The sequence below is a fragment of the Pan paniscus genome, chromosome 10 (genome assembly GCF_029289425.2).
Source record: "Pan paniscus chromosome 10, NHGRI_mPanPan1-v2.0_pri, whole genome shotgun sequence".
NCBI classification, from domain to species: domain Eukaryota; kingdom Metazoa; phylum Chordata; class Mammalia; order Primates; family Hominidae; genus Pan; species Pan paniscus.
This window is the reverse complement of record NC_073259.2, coordinates 109,217,434-109,243,295: the sequence shown is the minus strand read 5'-3', so window position 1 is coordinate 109,243,295 and position 25,862 is coordinate 109,217,434. Positions and strand designations below refer to the sequence as shown.

General features: G+C 38.6%; 1 protein-coding gene across 1 annotated transcript in view; it reads left to right on the top strand.

The window, feature by feature from the left end:
- The window catches only part of SLC5A8 (solute carrier family 5 member 8), a 62,562-nt gene extending 37,290 nt beyond the window's left edge, over positions 1-25,272 (top strand). Inside the window, exons 10-15 of the mRNA XM_003832598.7 lie at positions 53-120; positions 11,947-12,033; positions 13,416-13,621; positions 18,037-18,140; positions 21,777-21,856; positions 22,623-25,272. Coding sequence (XP_003832646.2) covers positions 53-120; positions 11,947-12,033; positions 13,416-13,621; positions 18,037-18,140; positions 21,777-21,856; positions 22,623-22,745 — 668 coding nt within the window. The 3' untranslated portion in view covers positions 22,746-25,272. The remainder of the gene's footprint in view (positions 1-52; positions 121-11,946; positions 12,034-13,415; positions 13,622-18,036; positions 18,141-21,776; positions 21,857-22,622) is intronic.
- The last annotated feature ends 590 nt before the right edge of the window (positions 25,273-25,862 follow it).

The window sequence follows — 25,862 nt, the reverse complement described above, 5'->3', positions numbered from 1 at the left end:
TTCTAATTCTCTGGGTGTGGATTTTACACTGGCTTTTATGTTGTCCATTTAGGTGTGGTGTATGGAGCCCTGTGTATTGGAATGGCTGCGCTGGCGTCACTTATGGGAGCTTTGTTGCAGGTGAGAGCTGGCCCCTGGAGGTTTAAGTCATAAATCACTAAATCTTTTTTCAGTGTTGATGGGACCATCCTTCCAGACTTCTCTCAATATATACCGACACCTGGACATATCAAGTGGCAGGGATGACTACACTTTTTAATTTTTTTTGATTAAACTTTGTGTTTTGAGATAATTGTGGATTTACATGCAATTGTGAGATATAATACAGACAGATCTCATATACTCTTTACTCAGTTTCCCTCAGTGATAACATCTTGCAGTGGTAACATCTTGATAGTACAATATCAAACTCATATATTGACATTGATATAGCCAAGATACAAAACATTTCTATCACTACAAGAATCCTTGCTGTTGCCCATTTGTAGCCACAACCACTTCCCTTCTGCCCCCACTCCCTCCTTAATCCCTGGCAACAACTAATCTGTTTTCCATTTCTATAATTTTACCAGGTCAAGAATGCTACATACATGGAATTACATAGAGTGTAACCTTTTTCACTTGTCATAATTCCCTGGAGATTCATCCAGGTTGTTGCATATGTCAATAATCTGTCCTGTTTTATTATCAGATAGTATTCTCTGGTAGGGATGTATCACAGTTTGTTTACCTACTCAGCTGATGAAGGACATCTAAATTGTCTCCAGTTTTTGAGTATTACAAACAAATCTGTTACAAACATTACATAAATGTTTTTGTGTGAGCATAAGTCTTCATTTCCCTGGGATAACTACCCAGGAGTGCAACTGTCAGGTGATTGCTAAATGTCTACTTTTAAAAGAAACTGCCAAACTATTTTCCAGAGCATGTCATTTTTATATCACTAGCATAGACAAATGGCCCAGTTTAAACCTCATTCTTTCCATCATTTAGTGGTCTTTTTTTTTTATATTAGCCATTCCAATAGGCATATAGTGATATCTCATTGTAGTGTTAATTTGCATTTCCCTAATGGCTAATGATGTTGAAAATGTTTTTCAGCAACTTATTTTTCATCTATATATCTTCTTTCATACATTATCTCATAATGTCTTTTGCTCATGTTCTAATTCAATTGTTTGCTTTTTTACTGGTGAGTTTTGAGTGTTCTTTATGTATTCTGTATACTAGCTCTTGGTCAGATGTGGTTTACAAATATTTTCTTACACTGTAGTTTGTCTTTTTATCCTCATAACAGGGTCTGTCAAAGTGCATTTTTTTTTTTAGTTTGGATAAAGTCTAGTTTATCAATTTGTCCTTTCATGGATTGTGTTTCTGGTGTAAAGTCTAAGAACTTTACCTAGCCCCAGCTTTTGAAGATTTTCTTCTATGTTTCTTTTCAAAGAGTTTTAGAGTTTTACATTTTATATTTAAGTCTACAATCCCTTTGGAGTTAATTTTGTATAAAATGTAAGACTTAGGTTGACATGCTCTTTTCCTCTATGGATGTGCAACCAGACCCATTTGTTGAAAAGGCTATCTTTCTTCCATTGACCTGCCTTTACACCTTCGTAAAACGTCCATTAGGCATATTTGTGTGAGTCTATTTCTGAATTCTCTGTTTTCTTTCACTTATTTATGTGTCTGTACTTCTGCCAATACCACACAGCTTTATAATTTGATTATTTTGATTACTGCAGCTTTAAAATAAGTTTCAAGATCAGGTCGATCGATTCCTCCCACTGTATTCTTATTTTTCAAAATTGTTTTAGCTATTCTAGTTCTTTTGCCTTTCCATATGAAGTCTAGGATAATCTTGTCTGTATCTACAAAAAAAATCTTGCTTAAATATTGATAGCCTGAAAGCTGTTTATCCATTTGAGAAGAAATGACATCTTTACCATGTTGAATTTTCTAAAACATGAACATGGTATGTCTCTTCATTTATTTAGCTTTTCTATGCAAATCGTATTTTTTATGTTGATGTCTATGTGTTCAATGCTAAAATATAGAAATAAAATTGATGTGTTTATATTTATCTTCAATCTTGTGACCTTGCTGAGCTCACTTATTAGTTCTGAGAATTTTTTGTTTCTTTGTTTTATGTTTTGGTTTGTTTTGGTATATTCCTTGAGATGTTCTACATAAACAGTCATATCATCTTCGAATGGGGCAGTTTTATTTGTTTCCTTCTGATCTGTATGAATGCCTTTTATTTCCTTATTGCACTGGCTTCAACTTCCATATCATGTTGAATAGAAGTAGTGAGAGTGGAAATCCTTACCCAGTTCCCCAATGTGAACAGGAAACTCTCTATTCCTATTCTCTATTCCTATTTTTTTCTGAGAGTTTTCACCATAAATGGGAGTTGAATTTTTTCAAATGCTTTTTCTGTAATCAATTTATATGATCATGTGATCTTCTTCTTTAGCCTGCTTACAGGATGGATTACATTGATTGGTTTTTTAATGCAGAACCAGCCTTGCATACCGGGAATAAACCTTGTTTGGTCATGGTGTGTAGTTATTTGTATATATTGCTGAATTATATGTGCTAATATTTTATTAAGAATTTTTACATCTATGTTCATGAAGGATATTGATCTGTAGTGGTGTGTGTGTGTGTGCATGCATGCGTGTGTGTGTGTGTGTGTGTGTGTGTGTGTGTGTGTATACTGCCTTTGGTTTTGATAGCAGGGTTATACTAGCTTCATAAAATAAATTGGGAAAGATTCTGTTTTCTATTTTCTAGGAGAGATTGTCTAAAATTAGTGCTAATTCTTCCTTAATTATTTGGTAGAATTCTCTAGGGAAAGCATCTGGGCCTGGATTTTTTTTTAGTTTCAAAATTATGAATTTAATTTCCTTAATAGTTACAGAGCTATTCAAATTATCCATTTCATATTCAATGAATTGTGACAATTTATGTTTTTGAGGAATTGTTCCATTTTATCTAAGTTTGCAAATTTATACATGTATAGTTGTTCATAGTAGTTCTGTACTATCCTTTTGATATCTGCAGGACCTGTAGTGATAGCCCCTGTTCCATTCCTAATATTGGTAATTTGTATCTTATTTTTTTCAGTCTTGCTACAGGTTTGTCAATTTCATTGATGTTTTCAAAGAACCAGCTTCTTTTTTTCATTGATTTTTCTGTGTTGTTTTTCTGTTTTCACTCACTGATTTTTAACTTTTATCTTTATGATTTCTTTTCTCCTTGCTTTAGGTTTTAATTTGCTGTTTTTGAGGTGGGATCTTAGATTATTGATTTGAATCTTCTCCTCTTTTCTAATGTGTGCATTTATTGCTGAAAATTTCCTTCTTGGCACCAGTTTAGCTGTGTTCCACAACTTTTGACATCTTGTATGTTTGTTTGCATTCAGCTGAATGTATTTTTATGTTTTCTTTGAGATATTCTTTTGATTTATGGATTATTTAGAAGTATGGTACTTAGTTTGCAAGTATTCAAAGATTTTCCTGTTTTCTTTCTGTTATTCATTTCTAGTTTGATTCTATTGTGATCAGAGAACACGCTCTTTATGATTTCAGTACTTTTAAACTTGTTGAGGTCTGTTTTATAACCTAGGATATGGTATTTTGGTATATGTTCCATGAGCACTTGAAAAGAATGTGTATTCTTTTTTTATTAGGTAGAGTGTTCCATAAATATCAATTACATTCTGTTTGTTGATGGTTGCTGATTTTCTGTTTGGTTGTTTTATCAATTGTTGAGAGAGGGGTGGTGAATTCTTCAACTATAATTGTGTATTTGTCTATTTCCCTTTTAGTTCTATCAGTTTTTGCTTTGCTTCATGCATTCTGTCTTAATGAAGGATTAACCTTTTTGTTATTATATAATGTCCCTATCTGTCTCTGAGAAATTTTTTTGCTGTGAAGTGTATTTATTTGATATTAATATAGTTACTTCTACTTTCCATTGATTAATGGTCGCATAGTATATTTTTCCATTTTTTCACTTTGAACCACCTATGTTGCTATATTTGAAGTGAGTTTTTTTGTAGACAGCACATAGTTGAGTCTTTTTTAAAAATCCATCCTGTCAATCTCCGTCTTTTCATTGGTGTACTTAGACCATTCACATTTAATATAATTATTGGTATGTTACGTTAGGGCTTAAGCATCAGTTTTTGGTTTTCTGTTTGGTATTTCTGTTTTTTGTTTTCTGCCTTCCTGTGAGTTGTTCTGTGGTTCCTTCTTTCTACCATTTCCTTTCTGTTTAGAAAACTTCTTTTAGCCATTCTTTTAGCGTTCCTTCACCTGAGAATGTCTTGAGTTTCCCCTTTATCCCCAAAGGATATTTTTGTTGGGTATATGATTCTGAGTTGCTAGTATTTTTTCCCCCAGGAGTTAAAAAAATATTTTGCTACTTTCTTCTTGTCTCTATCATTTCTGATGATAAATCTGCTACTATTCTAATTGTTTTCCCTTACAGGTAAGGAGTCATTTCTTTCTGAATGCTCTCAGGTTTTTTTGTTTTGTTTTGTTTTGTTTTTTCTTTAGTTTTCAGAAGTTTAATTATGATGTATCTTGGTGTGTATTTCCTTGTTTTGAGTTTTTGATGTGTCTTGGCATGTGTTTCTTTCTTTTCCTATTCTTTTAGGGTTACTCAGCTTCTTGAATCTTCAATCAGCTTCTTTCATAAGTCTGAAAGAGATTTATGTCTCTTATCAAATTTGAGAAGTTCAGACATTAATTCTTTGAGTACTTTTCCACCCCATCTTCTTTCTCTTTTCCTCTGGGACTCTCATGACATGAATGTTAAATTTTTTTGTTATAGTTCTACAGATCCCTGAAGTTTATTTTATATTTCTTCATTTCATTTCTCTCTGTTGTTCAGTTTGGGTTATTTCTGTTGTTCTGTCATTCAGTTCACTGATCTTTTTCTCTGTTCCCTCTATACTGCTGTTGTGCCCATTCATTTAAATTTTTTTATTTCAGTTATTGCATTTGTTCAGAGTAACAGTTTCATTTGGTTCTTCCTAATATCTTCTTTTTTTCCCTGAGATTTTTCTCTCTATATATATTTTTTCCCTCTATTTTTTCATTAGTTTCAAGTGAGTTCTAATTGTTAAAGCATTTTTTAAATCATGGCTGTTTTAAATTTCTTTATCAAATAATTCTGTTTCTGTAATCTTTATATTTAGTTTGAGATCTTCCTGGTTCTTTCTATGAAAAGTTAATTTCCGTTGAAACCTGGGCATTTCAATATTATGTGATGAGTCTTTGAATCTTACCTTCTGTTTTAGCCAGCTTTCTCTGACACTACGTCAGTAGCATAAGGGAGGGTGCTGCCTCATTACTTCAGGTGGAGGTAGAAGTCCAGAGGGAGGAGCTCCTTGTTATGCTGGATAGGGGTGTGTAGTATACTATGAGACATATTGTGGCTATAAGATTAATGATAGTGCGTAAGGCCAACTGAAATATCTTGCACGGCTGATACTACATGTCATGTAGGAATTTACAACCCTGGCTCAGGGATTTCCAGGAAAAAAAAAGCCACCTCAGCACAGATGCAGCTTTCATAAACCTTAGAACAAAGCTTACTTTTACAATAATAGCTTAAATACCCTTTATGAAAGAAACACCTGGTAACTAACCTGGACTAAATACAGGTATAAGAAAGGGAGAAGGACCCCCAAAGTCTGACAATGGTCTCTGGATGAAGACTCTCTGGTCAGTTCATGATCTGACCCCCTGACTGTATCTGGCCCATGACACCAGCTTATTCTCACTATCCATCTTCTAAGAGTGATGCCTAAGACTCATCTTTGATGTGAGGTGAACAGAAAAGGAGACATCGCCCCTGGGGAAGCTGGTTAACTAGGTCCACCTACAACCTCTGAACACAACTGGCATTGAGGATAGGATAAGTAAGTGAGCAAGTAAGTAATGGCACCCATTTCTAAGGAAGGACTGGGAAAGGGTGACTGGGGACTGGTTCTGATCAAGAAGTCAAATGAAGCCCTCCAGAACACTCCATAGTGTGTCTGGTAGTTTTTATTTTACTTTGTGTCCTGTTGCTGCCTTCTACATACTTTGTCTGTGCCTCTGTTGTGAAATTGCCACCGTGAAAAACCTGCCAAAATTATTCTTAAGACCACTCTGGTCCCCAGTAACTGGGGACAGGCTCTAAGGAGGAGGAAGCAGAGGTGGAGGATGCCCCGGCTTGAAGAGCTAACCACTGGCTGATGTGTCTCTGGCTCCTGCTGTGGGAGGGTTGCTCCTTGCCCCCAAGGATCTTGGCATTGTGATGCCACAGAACAAGAAGGCAAAGGTGAAGCTTACCTGCTGAAGGGTTATGTGCTGTTGCCCACCAGGTAGGGACTTAGAAGCATATTTCCCAATAGATCCTTGGACTAACACCACCAGTGAAGTCCACAAGAATCATCAAAGGGCATGTCGCAGCTGTTCCCAGCCCACCATGCACTCCAGCTGAGACAGCGTGGCTTCTCAAGGGGTGTGCCCCAGCCTGTGATGCCTGCTGAGTGTTGCTGGCAGCAGCCCACAGGCAACGTGCCCAAGTCACGCGGGCTCACCTCAGAGTCGTGTCATTCTGTGTGGTCGATCCAGAGCCCTGTGAGCTGTGGAATGATGATCCTGAGTGTGCTGGCTTACCGCTGGCCACACCACAGGTGTCACCAGTCATCACCTGGGCTGAGAAAGCCGCTGCCACCTCCACAGCTGGCTGAGATGAGGAAGTGTGTGCTAGACACCATACGGTCCATGAAGAGGTTCACCCCTGATGTGGACAGAAATTCAAACCCTGCTCAAAGACCTGGTGCAGGAACCCAAAGAGAAAGGCACCACCTGGCTGTGCTGTGCGTACCTAAGAGGAAGTGCTTTGCAACTCATAGGCTGAGAAATACAAATACAACAGCCAGCGGCTATCTTTAAAGATAATAAGATCATTTCCTTATTTCAAGACCCTGTCGAGCTTATCCAGGCACAGAGTAGAGAGGGTAGACGTAACTGTCCCTGCAGTCCGCTGCAGTGGCTATTCAGGCCTGACGAATAGCACCCCCAGCATGAGCCTGTATTCATCAAGGGCTGAAGGTGGCTGGTGTACACTGAGGAAGAAGGGGAGCTACTGTGGCGCTTAGGCATGCTCCAGTGAGTTTGCACAGCCGCCACTCCCATGGGACAGGGGCACAACTGGGAGACCTTGGAACAGGCCACCTTGCACCCAGATGGCTTACAGATGTTTTTAAGGAGAGCCCATCATAAGCCAAACCAACTCTCCTGGCCCTGATGGTCACAGTCCCTGAAGTTAATTGAGCTCTGTAGGTCCTCACCACCCTGGAAAATGCTGAAGAATAGCTAAGAATCCCTAAGAAAACTTAGGGAACTCACCCTGTACCACTCTTCAGGTCCAGGGTCCCTAGCGGGCTGCCTTCTTTGCACCTTTCAGACAGAACCATCCAACAGTGTTCGCAACAGCTCCTCGCTCCCTACCCACCCCCCAGGACCTTGCAGCCAGAGGTCTCACACTGGGCTCTGCTCTCCCTGGCCTTCTCACACCCATCACCCACGGGATGAGGCCCAGTCCAGCTGTTCACAAGGGCAGAGTGACCTCTACTGGCAGATACGCTGAAGGGTGCTTCCAAATTGGCTCCTGTCTGGCAAGCCTCATGAATTCCTGCAAACTCTCCTTAATACCAATGTCGCCCAGTCATCCCACCCACTGACCCACCACCCATCTGGATGGCTGAGCATCAACTTTCACCTTCGGGAAGATGTCTTCACTGCTAACATTCCTGCCCTGTGTCCAGGATGACCCACCTGGACTGTCCCACCCACCCTACCTATATCCCTCCCTGGCAAGACCTTTACTGGTATATTTGCCTAGGGGTCTCTTGGGCCACCACTGTTTCTGCAGCCAGTGCCTCCTAGAGACACTTGGTGCCCCAACTGTGCCTGACAGCCATCTGGAATAGACAACACCTTGAACTTTGGCTTCATCGGGCTGTGTTCAAGATCACGATTTTGGATCTTTGACAGCACCTCAGCACACACAGTGTCCCCAGACCTAATTGCTTAGTTCTGTGTCCTCCTTATCCTTCTGTTCCATTTTCACCTGTCATTGCTCTGTAATCAAGCAACTCTAAGCCTGCTACCACTGAGTCCATTCAACTCCTTTTACCTGCTCATGTAATCGTGTTTCCAAGCCCGTGTGCCCATGTTCTTTTGCTGCTACTCCGGGTGGCCTGACTTTCTACATCCAACTGTGGCTTCTCCAGACCTATTCATCGATTACTTGGCACTGAGGTCACTGACAGCCTCCACCACATTTTGGCCACCCACTGAGCAGCCAACCTTCCAGCCTGCTGGGCACACCTTCATTGGCCTGCCACACATCCATTGCTTCCCGTCCAGACTTGGTCACTACCTGTCCTCCACTCTTCCCTCATCATTGGTGAGTCTGCCCCAAAGCCACAGCCGAACCCCATTCTCATGATCTCCCCTAACTGCTCAGCTGGACACTAGATCTACTGTATCCTCTCTGTGATGATACAGTTCAATTCCAGATTTTTCCAAGGGCGCCACCAACTCCTACTCACCGTCCTACAGAAGATCCATTTCTCAAGATTTGACTGACCATGGAGCGCACTTTCAAACTTGGGCAGCCTCTCAATTATTGACCCCCTCAGGGTCAGGGGTGGAGTGTGGTATACAATGAGATATATTATGGCTATAAGATTAATGATAGGCATAAGGCCACTCAAGCAACTCAGAGGGTCAGTCCTATCTGTCAAACTTAGCAGTATGAAGCAACCTGACCGGGGATTTCCAACCAGATTTCCAGGAGACCAGGTCACCTCAGCACGATGCAATTTTCACAAACCTTGGAACAAAGCTTACCCTTACAAGCATAGCTTAATCTCTCTTTGTCAACAAAACACCTGGTAACTGACCTGGATTGAATACAGGTATAAGAAAGGAGGAAGGATCCCCTAAACTCTGACAATGGTCTCTAGATGAAAACCCTCCTGGTCTGTCAGTCATCTCACCTGTGACTAAATCTGGCCCACGACACCATCCTGCTCCTGCTATCCTTCTGGTAAGAGCACTGCCAGAATAAAATGCATGAGCATCAGACGGTGTACAAGACTCAACGATGATGCAAAGCGAACTCAAGGGAAGAGGCTTCCCTGGGAAGCTGGTTAACTAGGACCACCCGAAACACGCGAGCACCACAGGGTGGAATTCACTGACATCATGGAGGAGGTGGCTTTGTCACTGCTGGGCCATGGTGAAAGTCCCGATTCTCCACTAGGCCTCCCATGTCATTGCCAGCAGGGAGGCAAAGGGTGCCTGGTGACAGTCTGGGGGGATGGAATCTAGGCTGGCATGGGTGTGGGTGGGGTGAACAGATTATTCTGTGGTGTTCGGATGGAATGGAGCGGTTGGGGTCTAAGAGTTTTCTATCTTCCTAGGCTGCTCCTTTCCTGGCCCTGTGTCTAGAGAGAGAACAGAATTTTGTGAGGGCTTTTTATCTTTTTTAATTTTTTTTGCTTGTGTCTGTTGCCATTTCCAGGCTGGCTGGCTTCTTCAGTTCTCAGGCTGGGATACATGAAGCAAAAAGAAAACTTAGGGAACTCACCCTGTACCACTCTTCAGGTCCAGGGTCCCTAGCGGGCTGCCTTCTTTGCACCTTTCAGAGTCTTCTTATGTTTATTTTATATGGAATGTCAGGATTTTTAATTTTATTAGTAGGAGGAATAGAGAAACATATGTTTATCTTCTCAGAAGTAGAAATACTTCATTTAAAAAAAGAATTTGTTTATTTACCTGAAGGGTCTTTCACCTCCTGTGGCGTTTGCTCTTCTGATTAGAGAGCATTTTTGTGTTGGAAAGCTCCCTCCTGTTCCTGTGGAGCTGTGGGCCTGGAGAGGACAGACCAATCTTTACAACAGTGTCTTCTTCCTGAACCCTGCGGGCACCTCACTGTCTTCAACACGCAGGCCTTGGCATAGACTTCTCCCTCTGCCTGCAACACCTTCCTCTCTACCTCGTCCACTGCCTAAGCCTTAGTTATTCTTCAGTTTTCATTTTAACACGTTACTTATTTAAAGAGACTTTTCCTATTACCTGGATACTTTTGCATTCCCTTCTGCTAAATGTTTCTAGAGCACCTTGTACTTTCTTTATCATCTCCATTATCAAACTGTATTACAGTTATTTATTTAATGTCTGTTTTACTGAATAGCCTGTAATTCATGAAGGTGGGGAAGATGACTTCGTTGTTCAACCCTGTATCAAATATCTGGTTCCTACTGCAGTGCCCAGGACAAAGCAAGACATTAACAACTTTAGCTTGAATATTAACTAATAATGTAGTTAGGCTCATAAATATCCTATTATCTGATGACCCCAAGTGCTCCCTGAAATTTCCTTGGCCACTTGGGCTGCTCCTCTGGGATCCTGGACCTCCCCTTGACCTAGAAACTTAAAGGCTAATACTGGCAAAGCAGGGGTCCTCCAGGATCTTTCTTCAGTCCTAAGGCTTGGGGCCATTCTGGTTGGTTGTTGTTTAGGACATAGCAGTTGTTAAAATAGTTTGACCTCATCCCTGATTATATGAATGAATGAATTAGATCCAGAAGCTCCAAGCCTGCCCAGCACTCCTAAACCACAGCCAGTCATACAGAATTTGCTTTCTTCATAGTCTGCATTAGTGCTTGGAGCTCTTATTGTGGTTGATTCCCCTTTTTCCATATATCAGCTATGGCCTGATTATATACAATGACATGTTCTAGCAAAGTCATCATAACTCCAAGCCAGTTCATCCTTGCTTCATCTCTAGCCAAGGTCTTATTTCCTCTTGTAAATCTTTTTTGGGTGTCTTTGTTATGTCTCCAAAACTGCTCACAGATCACACAGTCATCACTTGCTTTGTGGGTCATATGACGTCTTGCAGTGAAGTCTATCTCCCTTCTGACTGGACTGTGTGTAAACTGACTCAGGATCACATCCTTGAGTCCACATCCTTTTAAACACTAGTTCTCCTCTCTACTCAGTACCACATCCTCTTCTTCTTCCATGAAGTAGGCCTATTTAAAACAACAACAACAACAAGAAGCACTATTTCCTCTAATATTTCCCTGACTTGGTATTTTCTCTTTGATTCATTCATTCTGCTCTATTAATCCCCTTTACTCTCTGGACAAACCAGTGATTCCCTGCTCTTCTTTTATGGTTCTGTCCATTCTTAAGAACTGGGCATTAGATTATTGGGAACATATATCTCTTGGAAGCTTCATTTAGTTGCTTTGCCTCATGCGATGTTTGCACTGTAAATCTTTTTTACTATCATGGATTTGGTATCTCTACATCAAAGCAAAGGTTGCAGTTATCTAATTAGATTTTAAATCTATTTCTACACGATTTGATCAGTCTTTTTAAAATCATATTTCTCATTCTAGTTTCATCCTTAGGGAATCAAATCAGGAATGGCAAATGGGTTTCATCCTCCTCTCTGGTCACATAGGAGTACTCGTCCACAGTTATGAGAGGATTTTGAGATTATTAAAGCACAAAGGAGTGCTGTGATTTATAAACACCTGCAAGAGCAATGCTAAGAGGAGAGGTATCATTCATGATTTATACATTCACATAGGCACTACCATTGTCGCAGACCTCTCTATCTTCTTTGTATTGTGTGGCCTTTTTTGAGGCTACTTGCAGAAACAGATGGATACTTGAGACTGAGATGCTGAAACTTGTAAGTTCTAATGACTTCTTTTCCAGTGATAAGGCTATCATGACTGAAACTATGATTTTCAGAAGGAGGCTGAATACTTTAAGTCATTATCCTGATGAAATGACTTTGAAATATTTGAGTTTCGATTTGAGATTGCTAATTGCTGACGTTGTATTATTTTTGTAGGCAGCACTCAGCGTATTTGGTATGGTTGGTGGACCACTTATGGGCCTGTTCGCTTTGGGCATTTTGGTTCCCTTTGCCAACTCAATAGTAAGTACAAAGAATGAATATGCTTGAGGATTACTTTTTGAACTATACTAGCAGCTCTACACTTTTTTCTCAGTTGGTTCCTTTGAGATTTGTCATTAGCTACTTGTCTTGATGACTTAAATTATTTCTGTTGACTTTGGTGGAGTGTACAAGGAAGTACTATGTATGGGGACCCTAAATGTGTGAAGCTCAATGGAAACTTCCAGAACCATATAGGGCAATTTTAAATATTCATAATATAACTAAAGGAGCAACATTTTTATGCACTTACCTACTTGCCCTTCTCAAAAATTAATAGCTAGGATTTAAAAGAGATCAATAGGCTCAGAGATGAGAGATTTAAGGGCAGAAAACTTAGGATTTCTGTGAATAGCCATAGCACAGCAAAGAGAAGGAACACAATCTTACCACCTTGGCCAGGAATTTTCTACTCCTGACATTTAAAGCTGTAGCTCCCACAATATGATTTAGCCCCAAAGGGGTGATCATAATTGGGAATATTTTCCAGAAAGACGTAATATCTCTGTCCTTCTACCTAGACATATCTGTGCTTAGAAGTGCTAACTTCTGTTTGGAATAAATGAGCTAGAAATTATTTCTCTGAAACCCAGAAGAAAGTCCACTGGTTCAGTCTGGCTATAAGATGTAGTTCAGGAAAAACTGATAATGTATGTGCAGTTGCTTCAGATATAGAATAGCCATAGAACTCTGACTTCATATTTGGAATTCTATTTTCCTTATAAGGCATTAGGAATTGGTAAGGCAGATATTAATAAGGACTATTGTGGTTGTTATTTATTATCCTCAATGAAATGTCATATGAAAAGCTGCTTTTGTAGGAATTAATCACAATGAAAGAGATTTGTTTGTGTCCACCTCAGAATGTTGAAGCTTGGATTAGATTCTTTGCATGATGAAATGCATTAGTTTGTTAAGTATTAGAAAAATGTATTTAAAAATCAACTTTTGATATTTGGCATTTGTTGCCAGCGTGTATTTCCTCCGGAAGAGCTGTAGCTGACTAAGCTAACATGTCCTTTTCTGGGGGCGGTAACGGAAGAATAACATACTATTCTTCCTGCCATAAACAGTATCTTTTTTTTTTTTTTAAACCATGTCCAGGTTTTTCACCAGCAGATTATCTGCCTTCCTTAAAAGTGGCCTTTCTCACTCCTTTTTCTCTCCCTGCCTCAATACCTTTCATTCATTTATTCAATAGATTTTTATGGGCTGAGCACTATCTTGGGAGGAGAGAGCGTTGAATGTTTCTGCCCTTGTGAGTTTTATAATTTTGTGCCATGTTGAACTTGGCTTTCTAATATTAATTTTGACATCAAAGCAAATTGTATTATTTTTCTTTTAAATGCATTCTTGTTTTACAGGGAGCGCTTGTTGGTCTGATGGCTGGATTTGCCGTTTCTCTATGGGTTGGAATTGGAGCTCAAATATATCCTCCACTTCCTGAGAGAACATTGCCATTGCACCTTGATATCCAAGGCTGTAACAGCACCTACAATGAGACAAATTTGATGACAACCACAGAAATGCCATTTACTACTAGTGTTTTTCAAATATACAATGTTCAAAGGTATTGAATTAAGTTTTATTACATTATACTTTAAAAAATTTACGCAACAAGTAGAGAACCCGACTTGCTTTTTGTCTTGATTACAACACTGTGATTTTGCCTAATTCTGAAACGAGTAAAACTCATGTGGTTAGCTATAGTATTTTCTGCAGCAGTAACAAAAAATGTCATATTTTCATAATTTCTCTAGAAATTTCTGCCTTGTCTACAGATCTAAGAAAACTTAAATATTAATGAGAAAATTCTGTTATGTGTAAACTCTCCTAAACACCAGCTCTTAGCTGCATGAAGAATTGTCTTTGTCTTGGAAAAACTTTTAAAATGGAAAGCACAATTATAAAATAAATGTTGCTTATATAGTCTTTGAAAGATAGATTTTACTGACCAAAAGCTACAAATATTTAAACATGTTAAATAACTGCCATTTGTTCAGTTGAAGATTCCAAATCTTTAAAGCATTAGAAGTCATTGCAGCTGTGATCTTCATGCTACAGATTTCAGTTATGCAGTACACTTTGGAGCCTCTAGATGCTGAAGTTGTCTGATTTAACGTACTGAAATAGTGGGTAGAGGCATGCTTTATTGTACAGTGAATGTGAGGTCAAGACTTTCTTTAGTGGATATATAAGTGTCCAGCTTTAAAGCACAAACCCTGTGAATACGTTCAAGGAATGCAAAGATGATGCCATTGCCCCTAGAGTATTGCCCCAGTGCCAGCTTATCTGGAATGACATCAATATAGTCATACCTTTGGGGTCAAGACACGGCATACCCCTCTTAAAATGGACACACTCCTGAGAGAAGGAACGTGATCATACATATAGCCATTATTAGCAATTTGTGTTCTGGAGAGAATTCAGCTCTGAGAAAGCTAGCCAGTGGGACTTCCAGGGGCGTTCCAGGCAGGTAAGCTGTGTATGGTAGAGTGGAAAGGTAGTTCCAGAGCCTGAGGCGTATTTGAGGGAAGTTTTACTAGGTGAGGTGCTGTGGAGAGAGGGGCAAGGACATGTGGAGAGCAGTCTGGACAGGCATGAAAGCACTAATGGGAGGGGACTGGGAGAGTCATCAGAGTCAGAAAGGGAGAAAAGATTAATTGAAGGTTAAGTGAGAAGACACAGGATGTTCTTCTTGTTTTATGATTTTGCTTAGCGTTTTCCTAATTATGTAAATATTTGCCCTTAAAAGTCTAAGGCAAAATGGTTATTTGAATTCCTGAAACAAATAAATTAGCTGAAGTTTATTCTATGCCTGGTACCATAATAGTTTTATATGTTAGTTTACTTATCAAATATTTCAGCTAATAAACAAGAATTTTTGAGCATGGACTATGTACCCAGCACTGTGCTGGCCATTTATTTAGTATCCATGGAAGAAAATCTTCCTCTCCCAGCCACTGTTTCCTGCCTTCCAGAAAATTCTAATCTAGCAGGAGGGAATGTGCAAATATACGCAAAACAATAAACTCTGTAAGCATGCGAAGTATAAAAACTAAGACATAGTAAATAAAAAATACTTGATACATTTTTGTTAAAAGAGTGAGTACAAAGTTGGAGTGTAAGTTAGCATGAAGACTTCAGAGATATACTACTACTTCAAGAATGCATAGGTTTGGCTAGATGAAGGGGAAGATCTGGAAAGTCCTTCTTGTCACAGAAAATGACCAGAAGGGAAATTGGACAAGAAAATAAATTAAAACATGCATTGTGGTAAGTAATATTCACAGGATATCATGGGAGCCAGAAGGAGGAAGTCTGCCTGACTGGAGTCAAGGAAACCTTCTTAGAGGAGAATTGCATGGGCTGGAGTTAGTCAGGTAGCAGGATTGAGCACAGGGACACAATCTGTGTCGCAAGGAAGGAGTAGTATGTGTCACAGAATGAAGGAACGACCGGTGCAAAAGCATGAAGAACTGAAGAATCAGGGCATCTTAGGAAATCATCCTAGTTCCATAGGGCTGGAGCACAAGGGTTGTGAGCCACCCAGCTGAAGGTTGAATGTGTGACGCTTTGGTTGCCTAGATACAAATTGTTTCAATTGCCTAGATTCAGTTTTGATTTTTTTAAGTTTACAATATTTGATGGTTACATTGGTAGCTTGCTGTGGTTTTAATTTGTATTTCCCTTAAGATTAATGAAGTCAAATACATTTTCATTTGTTTGTTGGCCATTTGGATATTTACTTTTGCGACTTAGTTATTGAAGTCTTTAGTCCATTTGAAATGGATTCTCTGTCTTTTTCTTACTTACACAGGAGTTCATGACATATTCTAGATATATGTTTTGAAAATGTTTTTCTCCCATTCTATGGGTTACCTTTTTACTCTTTTAATGATACTTTTTTTGTCAGTCAAAATTTCTTAATTTTAATTTATTTCTGTTTCTCAGTTTTTTCCTATATGGTTAGTCCTTTATGTGTCTTGTTTAAGAAATCCTTGTCTACCCTGCAATCATAAAGATATTCCACTAATTTTTAATTTAAAAGCTTTATTGTTAACCATTTCCATTGGGGAAGTGTAATCCACTTTGGAATTGATTTCTGTGGGTGGTGTGATCAAGATTATTTTTCCCCATGTGGATACTCAGTTAACCAAACACCATTTATTGAAAAGACTCCCCTTTTGCCCTATTGAATGCACTGGCAATGAAAACGATGTTAACCAAGTAACTATTTTTCTGTGGGTCTATTTCTCAATTCTCTACTCTGTTCTATTTTGTCTGTCTTTGGCTCAATATCACACTCTCTTAATTTCATTAGCTCACCTCAATGTGTTCCCCTTCTTTCTGGGCTCTTGCCACCTCAAGTTCTCATTGTTTTGTTTTTGTTTTTGTTTGAGACGGAGTCTCGCTCTGTTGCCAAGGCTCGAGCTCAATGCAACCTCCACCTCTGGGTTCAAGTGATTTTTGTGCCTCAGCCTCCCAAGTAGCTGGGATTACAGGCATGTGCCACCACACCTGGCCAATTTTTGTATTTTTAGTAGAGATGGGGTTTCACCATGTTGGCCAGGCTGATCTCGAACTCCTGACCTCAGGTTATCCACCTGGCTTGGTCTCCCAAAGTTCTGGGATTAGAGGCGTGAGCCACCGCCCCAGCCAAGTTCTCATTGTCTTGATCTCTCTGATAGCTTCAAAAACCTGCCTCCCTCCCCATGCCCCAGGTTTTATATATTGTTCTCAGCAGAATGATTGGTCTAAATCAAGCAGCTATCAAAACTGAAAGTGGAATCCTAGAGTAATCATTGTAGAAATGATCATAGAATGTTCATGTTACTCTTTCACTTAAAACATTGCAATGAGTGCCATTGCCTATAGAGTAAAATTCCAACTCATGCCTGGTCCCACAAAAAGCCCCCTGCCTATCTTTCATCTTGCAATCACTGTCTTGCTCACTGTGCCTCAGTCAGCTGGTGTTTAGTCTCTGAGATGTTTTCCTCAAGAACATTTCGTTCTCAGATCTCAGTTCAAATGTCGTTTATTCCCAAAGATTTTCTCTGACCACTCGTAGTGTAGTTCCTTCCTCTTCACCCTGTTAATAGCACATCATCTTGTTTTACTTTCCTTACAGCGCTTTCTACTAGTGGAAATTATTATATTTATTAATTTGTTTATTGTATTTATCTCTCCATTAGAGTATAAACTTTATGTGAGCAGGAATCTTATCTACTTTATTTTTAAAAAATAATTTCAACTTTTATTTTAGATACCTGTGCAGGTTTGTTACTTGGGTAAACTCTTGCCTGTCTCCCTTCACCCTCTGGTAGTCCCCAGTGTCTATTGTTCCCTTCTTTGTGTCCATAAGTACCCAACGTTTAGCTCCTACTTATAAGTGAGAACATGTGGTATTTGGTTTTCTGTGCCTGCATTAATTTGCTTGGATAATGGCCTCCAGCTGCATCCATGTTGCTGAAAAGGACATGATTTTGTTCTTTTTTCATGGCTGCATGGTATTCCATGGTGTATATGTACCACATTTTCTTTATCCAGTCCACCATTGATGGGCACCCAGGTTGATTGCATGTCTTTGCTGTTGTGAATAGTGCTGCGATGAACATATAAGTGCACGTGTCTTTTTGGTAGAACAATTTATTTTCCTTTGGATATATACCCAGTAATGGGATTGCTGGGTCAAATGGTTTATCTACCTTATTTATGGATGACTGTCCAATCACAAGAGCAGTGCCTGGGACATCATGCAGAATTGAATGAATAAACATGACCTTCAAGTATTTTAGTATATAGTCAAGGTGACGTTTTGCTTTCGATTCCTGATCTGATAAGATAAAATTAGGACAGCAGGTTATGACATTAAAAACATTATTAAGTGTTATATTTTGACCTTGCCATGAGAATCACTGGTATATACTGGTAGTTGCTAGTGGCATTACATGAAATCTTACCATTGTGTTTTTGCTCTCTTAGGACTCCACTGATGGATAACTGGTATTCTTTATCATATCTGTACTTCAGCACTGTTGGAACTTTGGTAACATTATTAGTGGGGATACTTGTCAGTTTATCAACAGGTAACTATCTGAAATTAGTATTGTTGTATTTACGTCTATATCAGTTTTTACTGTATCTGTTTTATAGCTATTTGTGTTATTTTACTATGATCCTATTGACAACTAGTTTAATTATTTCTTCTGTTTTACTCATGGGAAATCTGAAGGCCTAGACTTGAAAGCAGAAGACTCATTTCTATTTGAATCTTGTTTCTGCCCTTTAGGGGCTGCATGAACTTGGGCAAGTCACATAGCTACACTGAGCCTCAGCTTTCTTATGTATAAAATGAGGACAATAATAATCGACCTGCCCATCTCACAAGTTGCTGTAAGACAAAAATAAGATGCTTGAAAAGAACTTCATAACTGCTATGATGTTAGAGATTTTACACATATTTTTACAATAACCCAATATGCTGTGATCTTTACATGGTCCAGTGTTCATTCTTTGTGAACTGTAAAGAAGCATACACAGGTTATATCTAAACATAGTGTGGAGGCTTTTTTTTCAGATGTTTATCATTTTTTTAAAAAGTGTGTTCATTTTTAAAAAATCAAATTGATACACATAGTATATAAATTGCTCTCTGGGATTGCTATAGAATGGTTATCCTGGGACTCCATTTTGTCCTCATTCTATGAATTCTCTTAGCCCCTGTTCCTGTGTTGGGTTTTCTACTGCCTATATTCATTACTTCTCATTCTCATTTACTCCCTTAATTGAATGAAACACATCCTGTAGCATATTCTCAAGAATGAGTAGACAAAAGAAGAGGTTTTGGAAACTTTGTGTGTCTGAAAAAAAATGATTTAATCTATCTTATGCTTGATTGATTGTTTGAGTAGAAATTCCTAGGGTTGAAAAGAACTTTTCTTTTTTCTGAGAGGATGTCTGAATTTTTTTCTAGCTTGCTATGTTGCTGTTGTGACAGTGCTCTGCTACCAGCTGACACTTTGCATATGTCCCATTTTCACAATGACTGCCTTGGCCTAGGCCTTCAGTAGGGCCCATTCAATCTGAAGATCCATGTCCTTCAGTTCTGGACATTTTCTTTTTTGTTTTCTTTTCTTCCTTTTTATTTCTATTTTTAATAATTTTCTGTGTTCTCTCTCTGAGAACTCCTATTAGTCAAACATTTGAATCAGAATCATGGACAGTTCCTCTAATTTTCTCATTTTTTTCTCTCTTATTTTTCCTCTCTGTGTCTTTTAGGTCTACTATGTGAGATATTTTTTCACTTACTTTTCCAATAATTCTCAAAGGAGTGCTCTGATCCAATTTTGAGAATAGTCTGTAGGGGAAGGAGGGCAGGGAAGAGGCTATTGCAGTAACCCAGGTGAGAGATCACAGTGCTGGGGCTGGGGTAGTGCGGAATTGGTGAAACATGCTGGGCTCCCTGACTCCCTACATCCCCTCACATGTATGCATCCATAGCAGCCATGCCAGGGGAAGGGTGCAACTGCCTCCTTCAACATGTGTTACAACTAGTCATGTTCAAGGATGTCTGATGTCTTTGTTTGCTCCATGCTACAAAGCTGCCAGCACTGTGCCACTTTACAGAATCCTGCTATCATTTTCTGTTTTTTGGCACTGAGATAGCACCATCTCTCAAACTTCTGTGACACTTGTATTTATAATTATAAAATTTGTTGCTATTCATTATTTCTCAGTTGTTGGAAAATATTCTTTCTTTTCCAAAAGGACTGTGCTCTTTCTCAAAAATAAAATTCCCAGTACAGTAGGTTTATTAATTTTTTTGGTCCAGTTTGATATATTTTCAGACAGATTTTTGTTGTTGTTGTTGTTGTTGTTGTTGTTGTTGTTGTTGAGATGGAATCTCGCTCTTTTGCTCAGGCTGGAGTACAGTGGTGCGATCTCGGCTCACTGCAACCTCTGCCTCCTGTGTTCAAGGGATTCTTCTGCCTCAGCTTCCCGAGTAGCTGGGACTACAGGCACGCACCACCACGCCCGGCTAATTTTTGTATTTTTAATAGAGATGGGGTTTCACCATATTGGCCAGGCTGGTCTCGAACTCCTGACCTCAGGTGATCTGCCCACCTTGGTCTCCCAAACTGTAGGGATTACAGGCGTGAGCCACCATGCCCAGTCTTAAGACAGATTTTCATCTTTTCCCAGCAGTTATTCAGTTGTTCAGATCTGGAATACACCTAACCAGTCTCCCTGTACTATTTGCCCTTTGGTCCTTATTTAGCTCATTTTTTAAAAGAAAGTGGAGTATCAGAGTAGCTCCTTTGAGTACTCCTTTTTTTCTTTTAAATGCTTTGATTCTGAAAAACCATATACAGCTATATCTTTTGTTTCAAGAAGTAACACTCTACCTCAGTGACTGGGATCCAGTAATAGAAAACACTTCAACTTCATTAACTTCACAAATAACTTATTCCTACTTCACAGAAGCAGTGAGTACCTTGAAAACTAAGAGAAGCACACAATTTTGATGCTCCCTGGGAAACAGATTTTAAAACCTATCGTAGTATACTAAAACTCCCATAAGAGTTCAGGCCTTACAGGCTTGGTTGGCGTTTCAGCACTCCCCTGATTTTTACTATGCAGAAGGCTATGTTTTCATCAGGAAAATGGGGGCAAATAGTTTCCTAAGTAGATCACAAACTGTGGGCACAGAGATTGTTTTGTTTCTCTGTTTCTCTAGCACCTAGCAGCATCTCCAGCTCACAGTAGGTACTCAATAACATTGAACGAATTCATTTAAAATTGATTCTATCTCCAGAACAGCAGAGGTTCCCATAATTAAAAGTCTAGTATTTGTACTAAAGTAGTGGTTCTTAAACTTTAGAGGGCATAAGGATCCTCTTGGAAATTTTATAAAAATCAGGCTTCAGGGGTCCTACCTGCAGAGGTCCTAATTTGGTCAGTCCAGGCTAGAGTCTGGGAATCTGCATTTTAAATACATTCCTTGAATGATTTGGGGAAGGATAGTTTGAGGACCACTCTTTGAGATACACAATTTTTAAAAGCATCCTCTTTGATCCACAAAAAATACCAAAGCAAAATAGATTTTTTTTTTTTTTGTAAAGAAAACCTTAGGGAAGAGGATTTGGATCAAACGTCAGTCAGCATACTAATTTTCATTTAAATAATTTATTCAGCAGTTCCAAATTGCCTGCATTTCTTCATAGACATGTATATTTGTAGCCAACAAAGTGGGGAAAAGCAGCTCCACTGTCTGAAGCAGGGGCAGATGGTTTGATATTTTACTGATGGCATGGACGGTGCTTTTAAACCAGTTTTCCTACCAGCATTGGGCCAGATGACTGTTTCTCTAGTTGAGTACCAGATGAAGCAGTTGGCTTGCGTTTAAGCTCTATCTCACACACATATATATGATACATATATATATATATAAAGAATATGTATATATATATATATAAAGAATATGTATATATATATAAAGACTCATATTTATTATAGTGAGAGGCTTTCAAGACCTGGGGCTAACTAAGGAAAGGGGAATTGTGGGCTAAGTGATCAGTGCTTTTAAGTTTCCCTTTCTCTTTGTGTTTTTTGAATGTATGGAGTTGAACGTGAACAAGTTAAATGCCTGTATAATGGAATGTCTCTGTGTAGTTACTGGTGTCCTTTTTAACAACGTAAGTCATGTACATTTTTTTTTCCAGGAGGAAGAAAACAGAACTTAGACCCCAGATATATACTAACCAAAGAGGACTTTTTATCCAATTTTGATGTTTTTAAGAAAGTGAGTTGGCTTTCATTTACCTTGAGTTAGGAAACTGGGCTTTATTACCTGGATAGAACACTAATTAGTTCTCAACCTCTTTCTTGAAAAGTAATGGACAAGGAAGGTATAGACCCTATATAATCTGATGATCTATATATGTTGGATAGCTCTCTATCCTATGATGATCTATATCTGTTTTATAGCTCCATATCCTCTGATACGCTATACCTATTGCTTATCTGTCTATCCTCTGATGAGCTATATCTGTTGCATATCCTTTCCTTTGATGATCTTTATCTGCTGTATATCTCTCTATCCTCTGATAACCTATATCTGTTGTATATCCCTCTATTCTCTGATGAGCTATACCTGTTGTATATCTCTCTATATCTGTCTATCCTCTGATAATCTGTATCTATTGTATCTCTCTCTATATCTGTCTATCCTCTGATAACCTGTATCTGTTGTATATCTCTCTATATCTGTCTATCCTCTGATAACCTATATCTGTTATATCTCTCTATATAACTGTCTATCCTCTGATATTATAAATCTGTTGTATATCTATTGTCTGATGGGCTATTTTGTATCTATCTTCTGATAACCTGTATCTGTTGAATATCTCGGTATCCTCTGAGGAAGTATACCTGTTATATATTTCTCTCCCTCAGTAGATTAGAAAGCTGATGCAGAGAAATAAAAATAGTAGAAACAATTATTTAGAATTACATGAATGAAGAGCTTCTTTTTTCCCCCTAATCACCATGTTAACATTTTCTTTTAGAAGAAGCATGTTTTGAGCTATAAATCGCATCCAGTGGAAGATGGTGGAACTGATAATCCTGCTTTTAACCACATTGAATTGAACTCAGATCAGAGTGGCAAGAGCAATGGGACTCGTTTGTGAAGCTGCTCTGATACTAGATACCCTTAAATGATGTTTCAATTTTATATGTTTTCTAAGATAATTGGATCAGGTTTTCTTTGTGTGTGTGTGTGTGTTGTATCATGAGTGTTTGGGGGATAAGTTTTTGTTAAAACAAAGTCTGGACTATCTTCATTTACTACATCATTAATTGATGTTACTCTGGAGTTTAGAATTCTGGCATTGACATTTCCCTCTCTTTCCTTTATTTCGATGAAGCTATAATTGTGAAAATTGTAACTACATAGATGCTGAAAGGCTAATACACACATATGCACATGTATTTGATTGTCAAAGGTATATTCTTAAATTTGGGTATTATTGAAAATATTTTCCATGCCTTGGTGCTAGCATATAAGTTTGGAAGTTTTCCAACATCACAATTCATCTTGAAAAGAGCTTTTTTCCCTGCTACCACATACACCATTCTTAAGGAGCAATGAGGTAACAGGTCTGTGTTGTCTAGATCTTTGCTTTTTATCCCCCTATCAGCCCAGGGCATATACTAACCTGCAAACTGATTCTGAATCAGGAAGGTGGTAATCAATAAGTATTCTGGCTGGGAAAGACCATGGGCCCAATGATCAAAGTCTTCTTGGTGCTGTTCATTAATTCTTGTGCCTTTTGGCTTGTTTTCTAGAGTTTCTGGACTTTGGCTGCTGATACTGCCTTTCTTAGACTGTAATTTTTATCTGCATGCCCAGTTTCTGACCTATCAACTTGGGTTTTGTTGTGCACTCTAACTGAGCTTGTCTTCATAATTTTCTGTTTATTGCCCTGGGCTTGGCTATGTCTCAAGACACTCATGTGAATCATGCCACCCCAAATCCTGGCTTATCAAGTCCCAGACTATAAATTATGAAGTCCCATTAGCTTGGTACTAACATATACTTGATGTAGGTATTTATGGACTTGATGATCCAAGAATATTATATTCTTCAAAATGGTTAAGCTCCATGGAGTTAGATGACTACACTTAATGCTATTAAGTTGAACTTTTGAATGTCAACTAATTTGCAATCAATTAAAGATACATATGCCTAGAAATTTTGCAATTTCGGTATATTTATCCAATTAAAGAGCTAAATTATATAAGCAAACACTACTTTTTTAGAAACGTCTGGACTCAAAAAATGCTTTGTTCCATGTTTTAAAATTTTTAAGTAGCAGTCTCAAAGTTGCTTAGCTGTTTATTTTGCTATGTTCCTAGCTTAGAGTTTGGTTATAGGAGTTCATCAATAACTTATTTTTTGTACAGTTCCCACATTAGATACTGTTTAAAAGTTCTTTTTTAAACTCAATTTTTTTTAGAAACATAAGAGAAATATTTAGATACATACAAATGTTTTTATGATTAAATAATTTTATGCTTATTTTCTGATACGTGTTATTTAGGTAATCATGCCCTGTACATTTAGAGGTTGCTAACTGACAATGTTAAGAAATTTAAAAAAAAAAAAAAAAAGCCTGGGCATGATGGCTCATGCTTGTAATCTGAACATTTGGGAGGCTGAGGCAGGAAGATCTCTTGAGGCCCAGAGTTTAAGTCCAGCCTGGAAACATAGACCTCATCTCTACAAAAATAAAAAATAAAAATAAAAAAAACTTAGCTAGGCATGTTGCCACATACTTGTAGTCCCAGTTATTAGGGAAGCTGAGGTGGGAGGATAGCTTAAGCCCAGGATTTCAAGGCTGCATTGAGCTATGATTACACCACTGCACTCCAGCCTGGGTAACAGAGTGAAATCTTGTCTCTGGAAAAAAAAAAAAAAAAAAAAAAAAGAGAGAGAGAGGGAGATTTATATAACATTTAAATTAACTACATAAACCTGGGCAATGTGTCAAAACTCCATCTCTACAAAAAAACACAAGAATTAGCCAGGCACGATGGTGTGTGTCTGTAGTCTCAGCTACTTAGGAGGTTGAGGTGGGAAGATTGCTCGAGCCAGGAGGTCGAGGCTGCAGTGAGCTGTGATTGCGCTACTGTACTCCACCCTGGGTGATGAAGCCCTAACTCAATAAATAAATAAATAAATAAATAATACAAATAAATTATATATTCATATATTTCTTATGTGGATATATGTTATTTTTTTTCCTGCTTTTCTTTTTTATTATTATTTTTTTTTATTATACTTTAAGTTTTAGGGTACATGTGCACATTGTGCAGGTTAGTTACATATGTATACATGTGCCATGCTGGTGCGCTGCACCCACTAACTCGTCATCTAGCATTAGGTATATCTCCCAATGCTATCCCTCCCCCCTCCCCCCACCCCACAACAGTCCCCAGAGTGTGATATTCCCCTTCCTGTGTCCATGTGATCTCATTGTTCAATTCCCACCTATGAGTGAGAATATGCGATGTTTGGTTTTTTGTTCTTGCGATAGTTTACTGAGAATGATGATTTCCAATTTCATCCATGTCCCTACAAAGGACATGAACTCATCATTTTTTATGGCTGCATAGTATTCCATGGTGTATATGTGCCACATTTTCTTAATCCAGTCTATCATTGATGGACATTTGGGTTGGTTCCAAGTCTTTGCTATTGTGAATAATGCCGCAATAAACATACGTGTGCATGTGTCTTTATAGCAGCATGGTTTATAGTGCTTTGGGTATATACCCAGTAATGGGATGGCTGGGTCAAATGGTATTTCTAGTTCTAGATCCCTGAGGAATTGCCACACTGACTTCCACAATGGTTGATTAGTTTACAGTCCCACCAACAGTGTAAAAGTGTTCCTGTTCCTCCATATCCTCTCCAGCACCTGTTGTTTCCTGACTTTTTAATGATTGCCATTCTAACTGGTGTGAGATGGTATCTCATTGTGGTTTTGATTTGCATTTCTCTGATGGCCAGTGATGATGAGCATTTTTTCATGTGTTTTTTGGCTGGATAAATATCTTCTTTTGAGAAGTGTCTGTTCATGTCCTTCACCCACTTTTTGATGGGGTTGTTTGTTTTTTTCTTGTGAATTTGTTTGTGTTCATTGTAGATTCTGGATATTAGCCCTTTGTCAGATGAGTAGGTTGCAAAAATTTTCTCCCATTTTGTAGGTTGCCTGTTCACTCTGATGGTAGTTTCTTTTGCT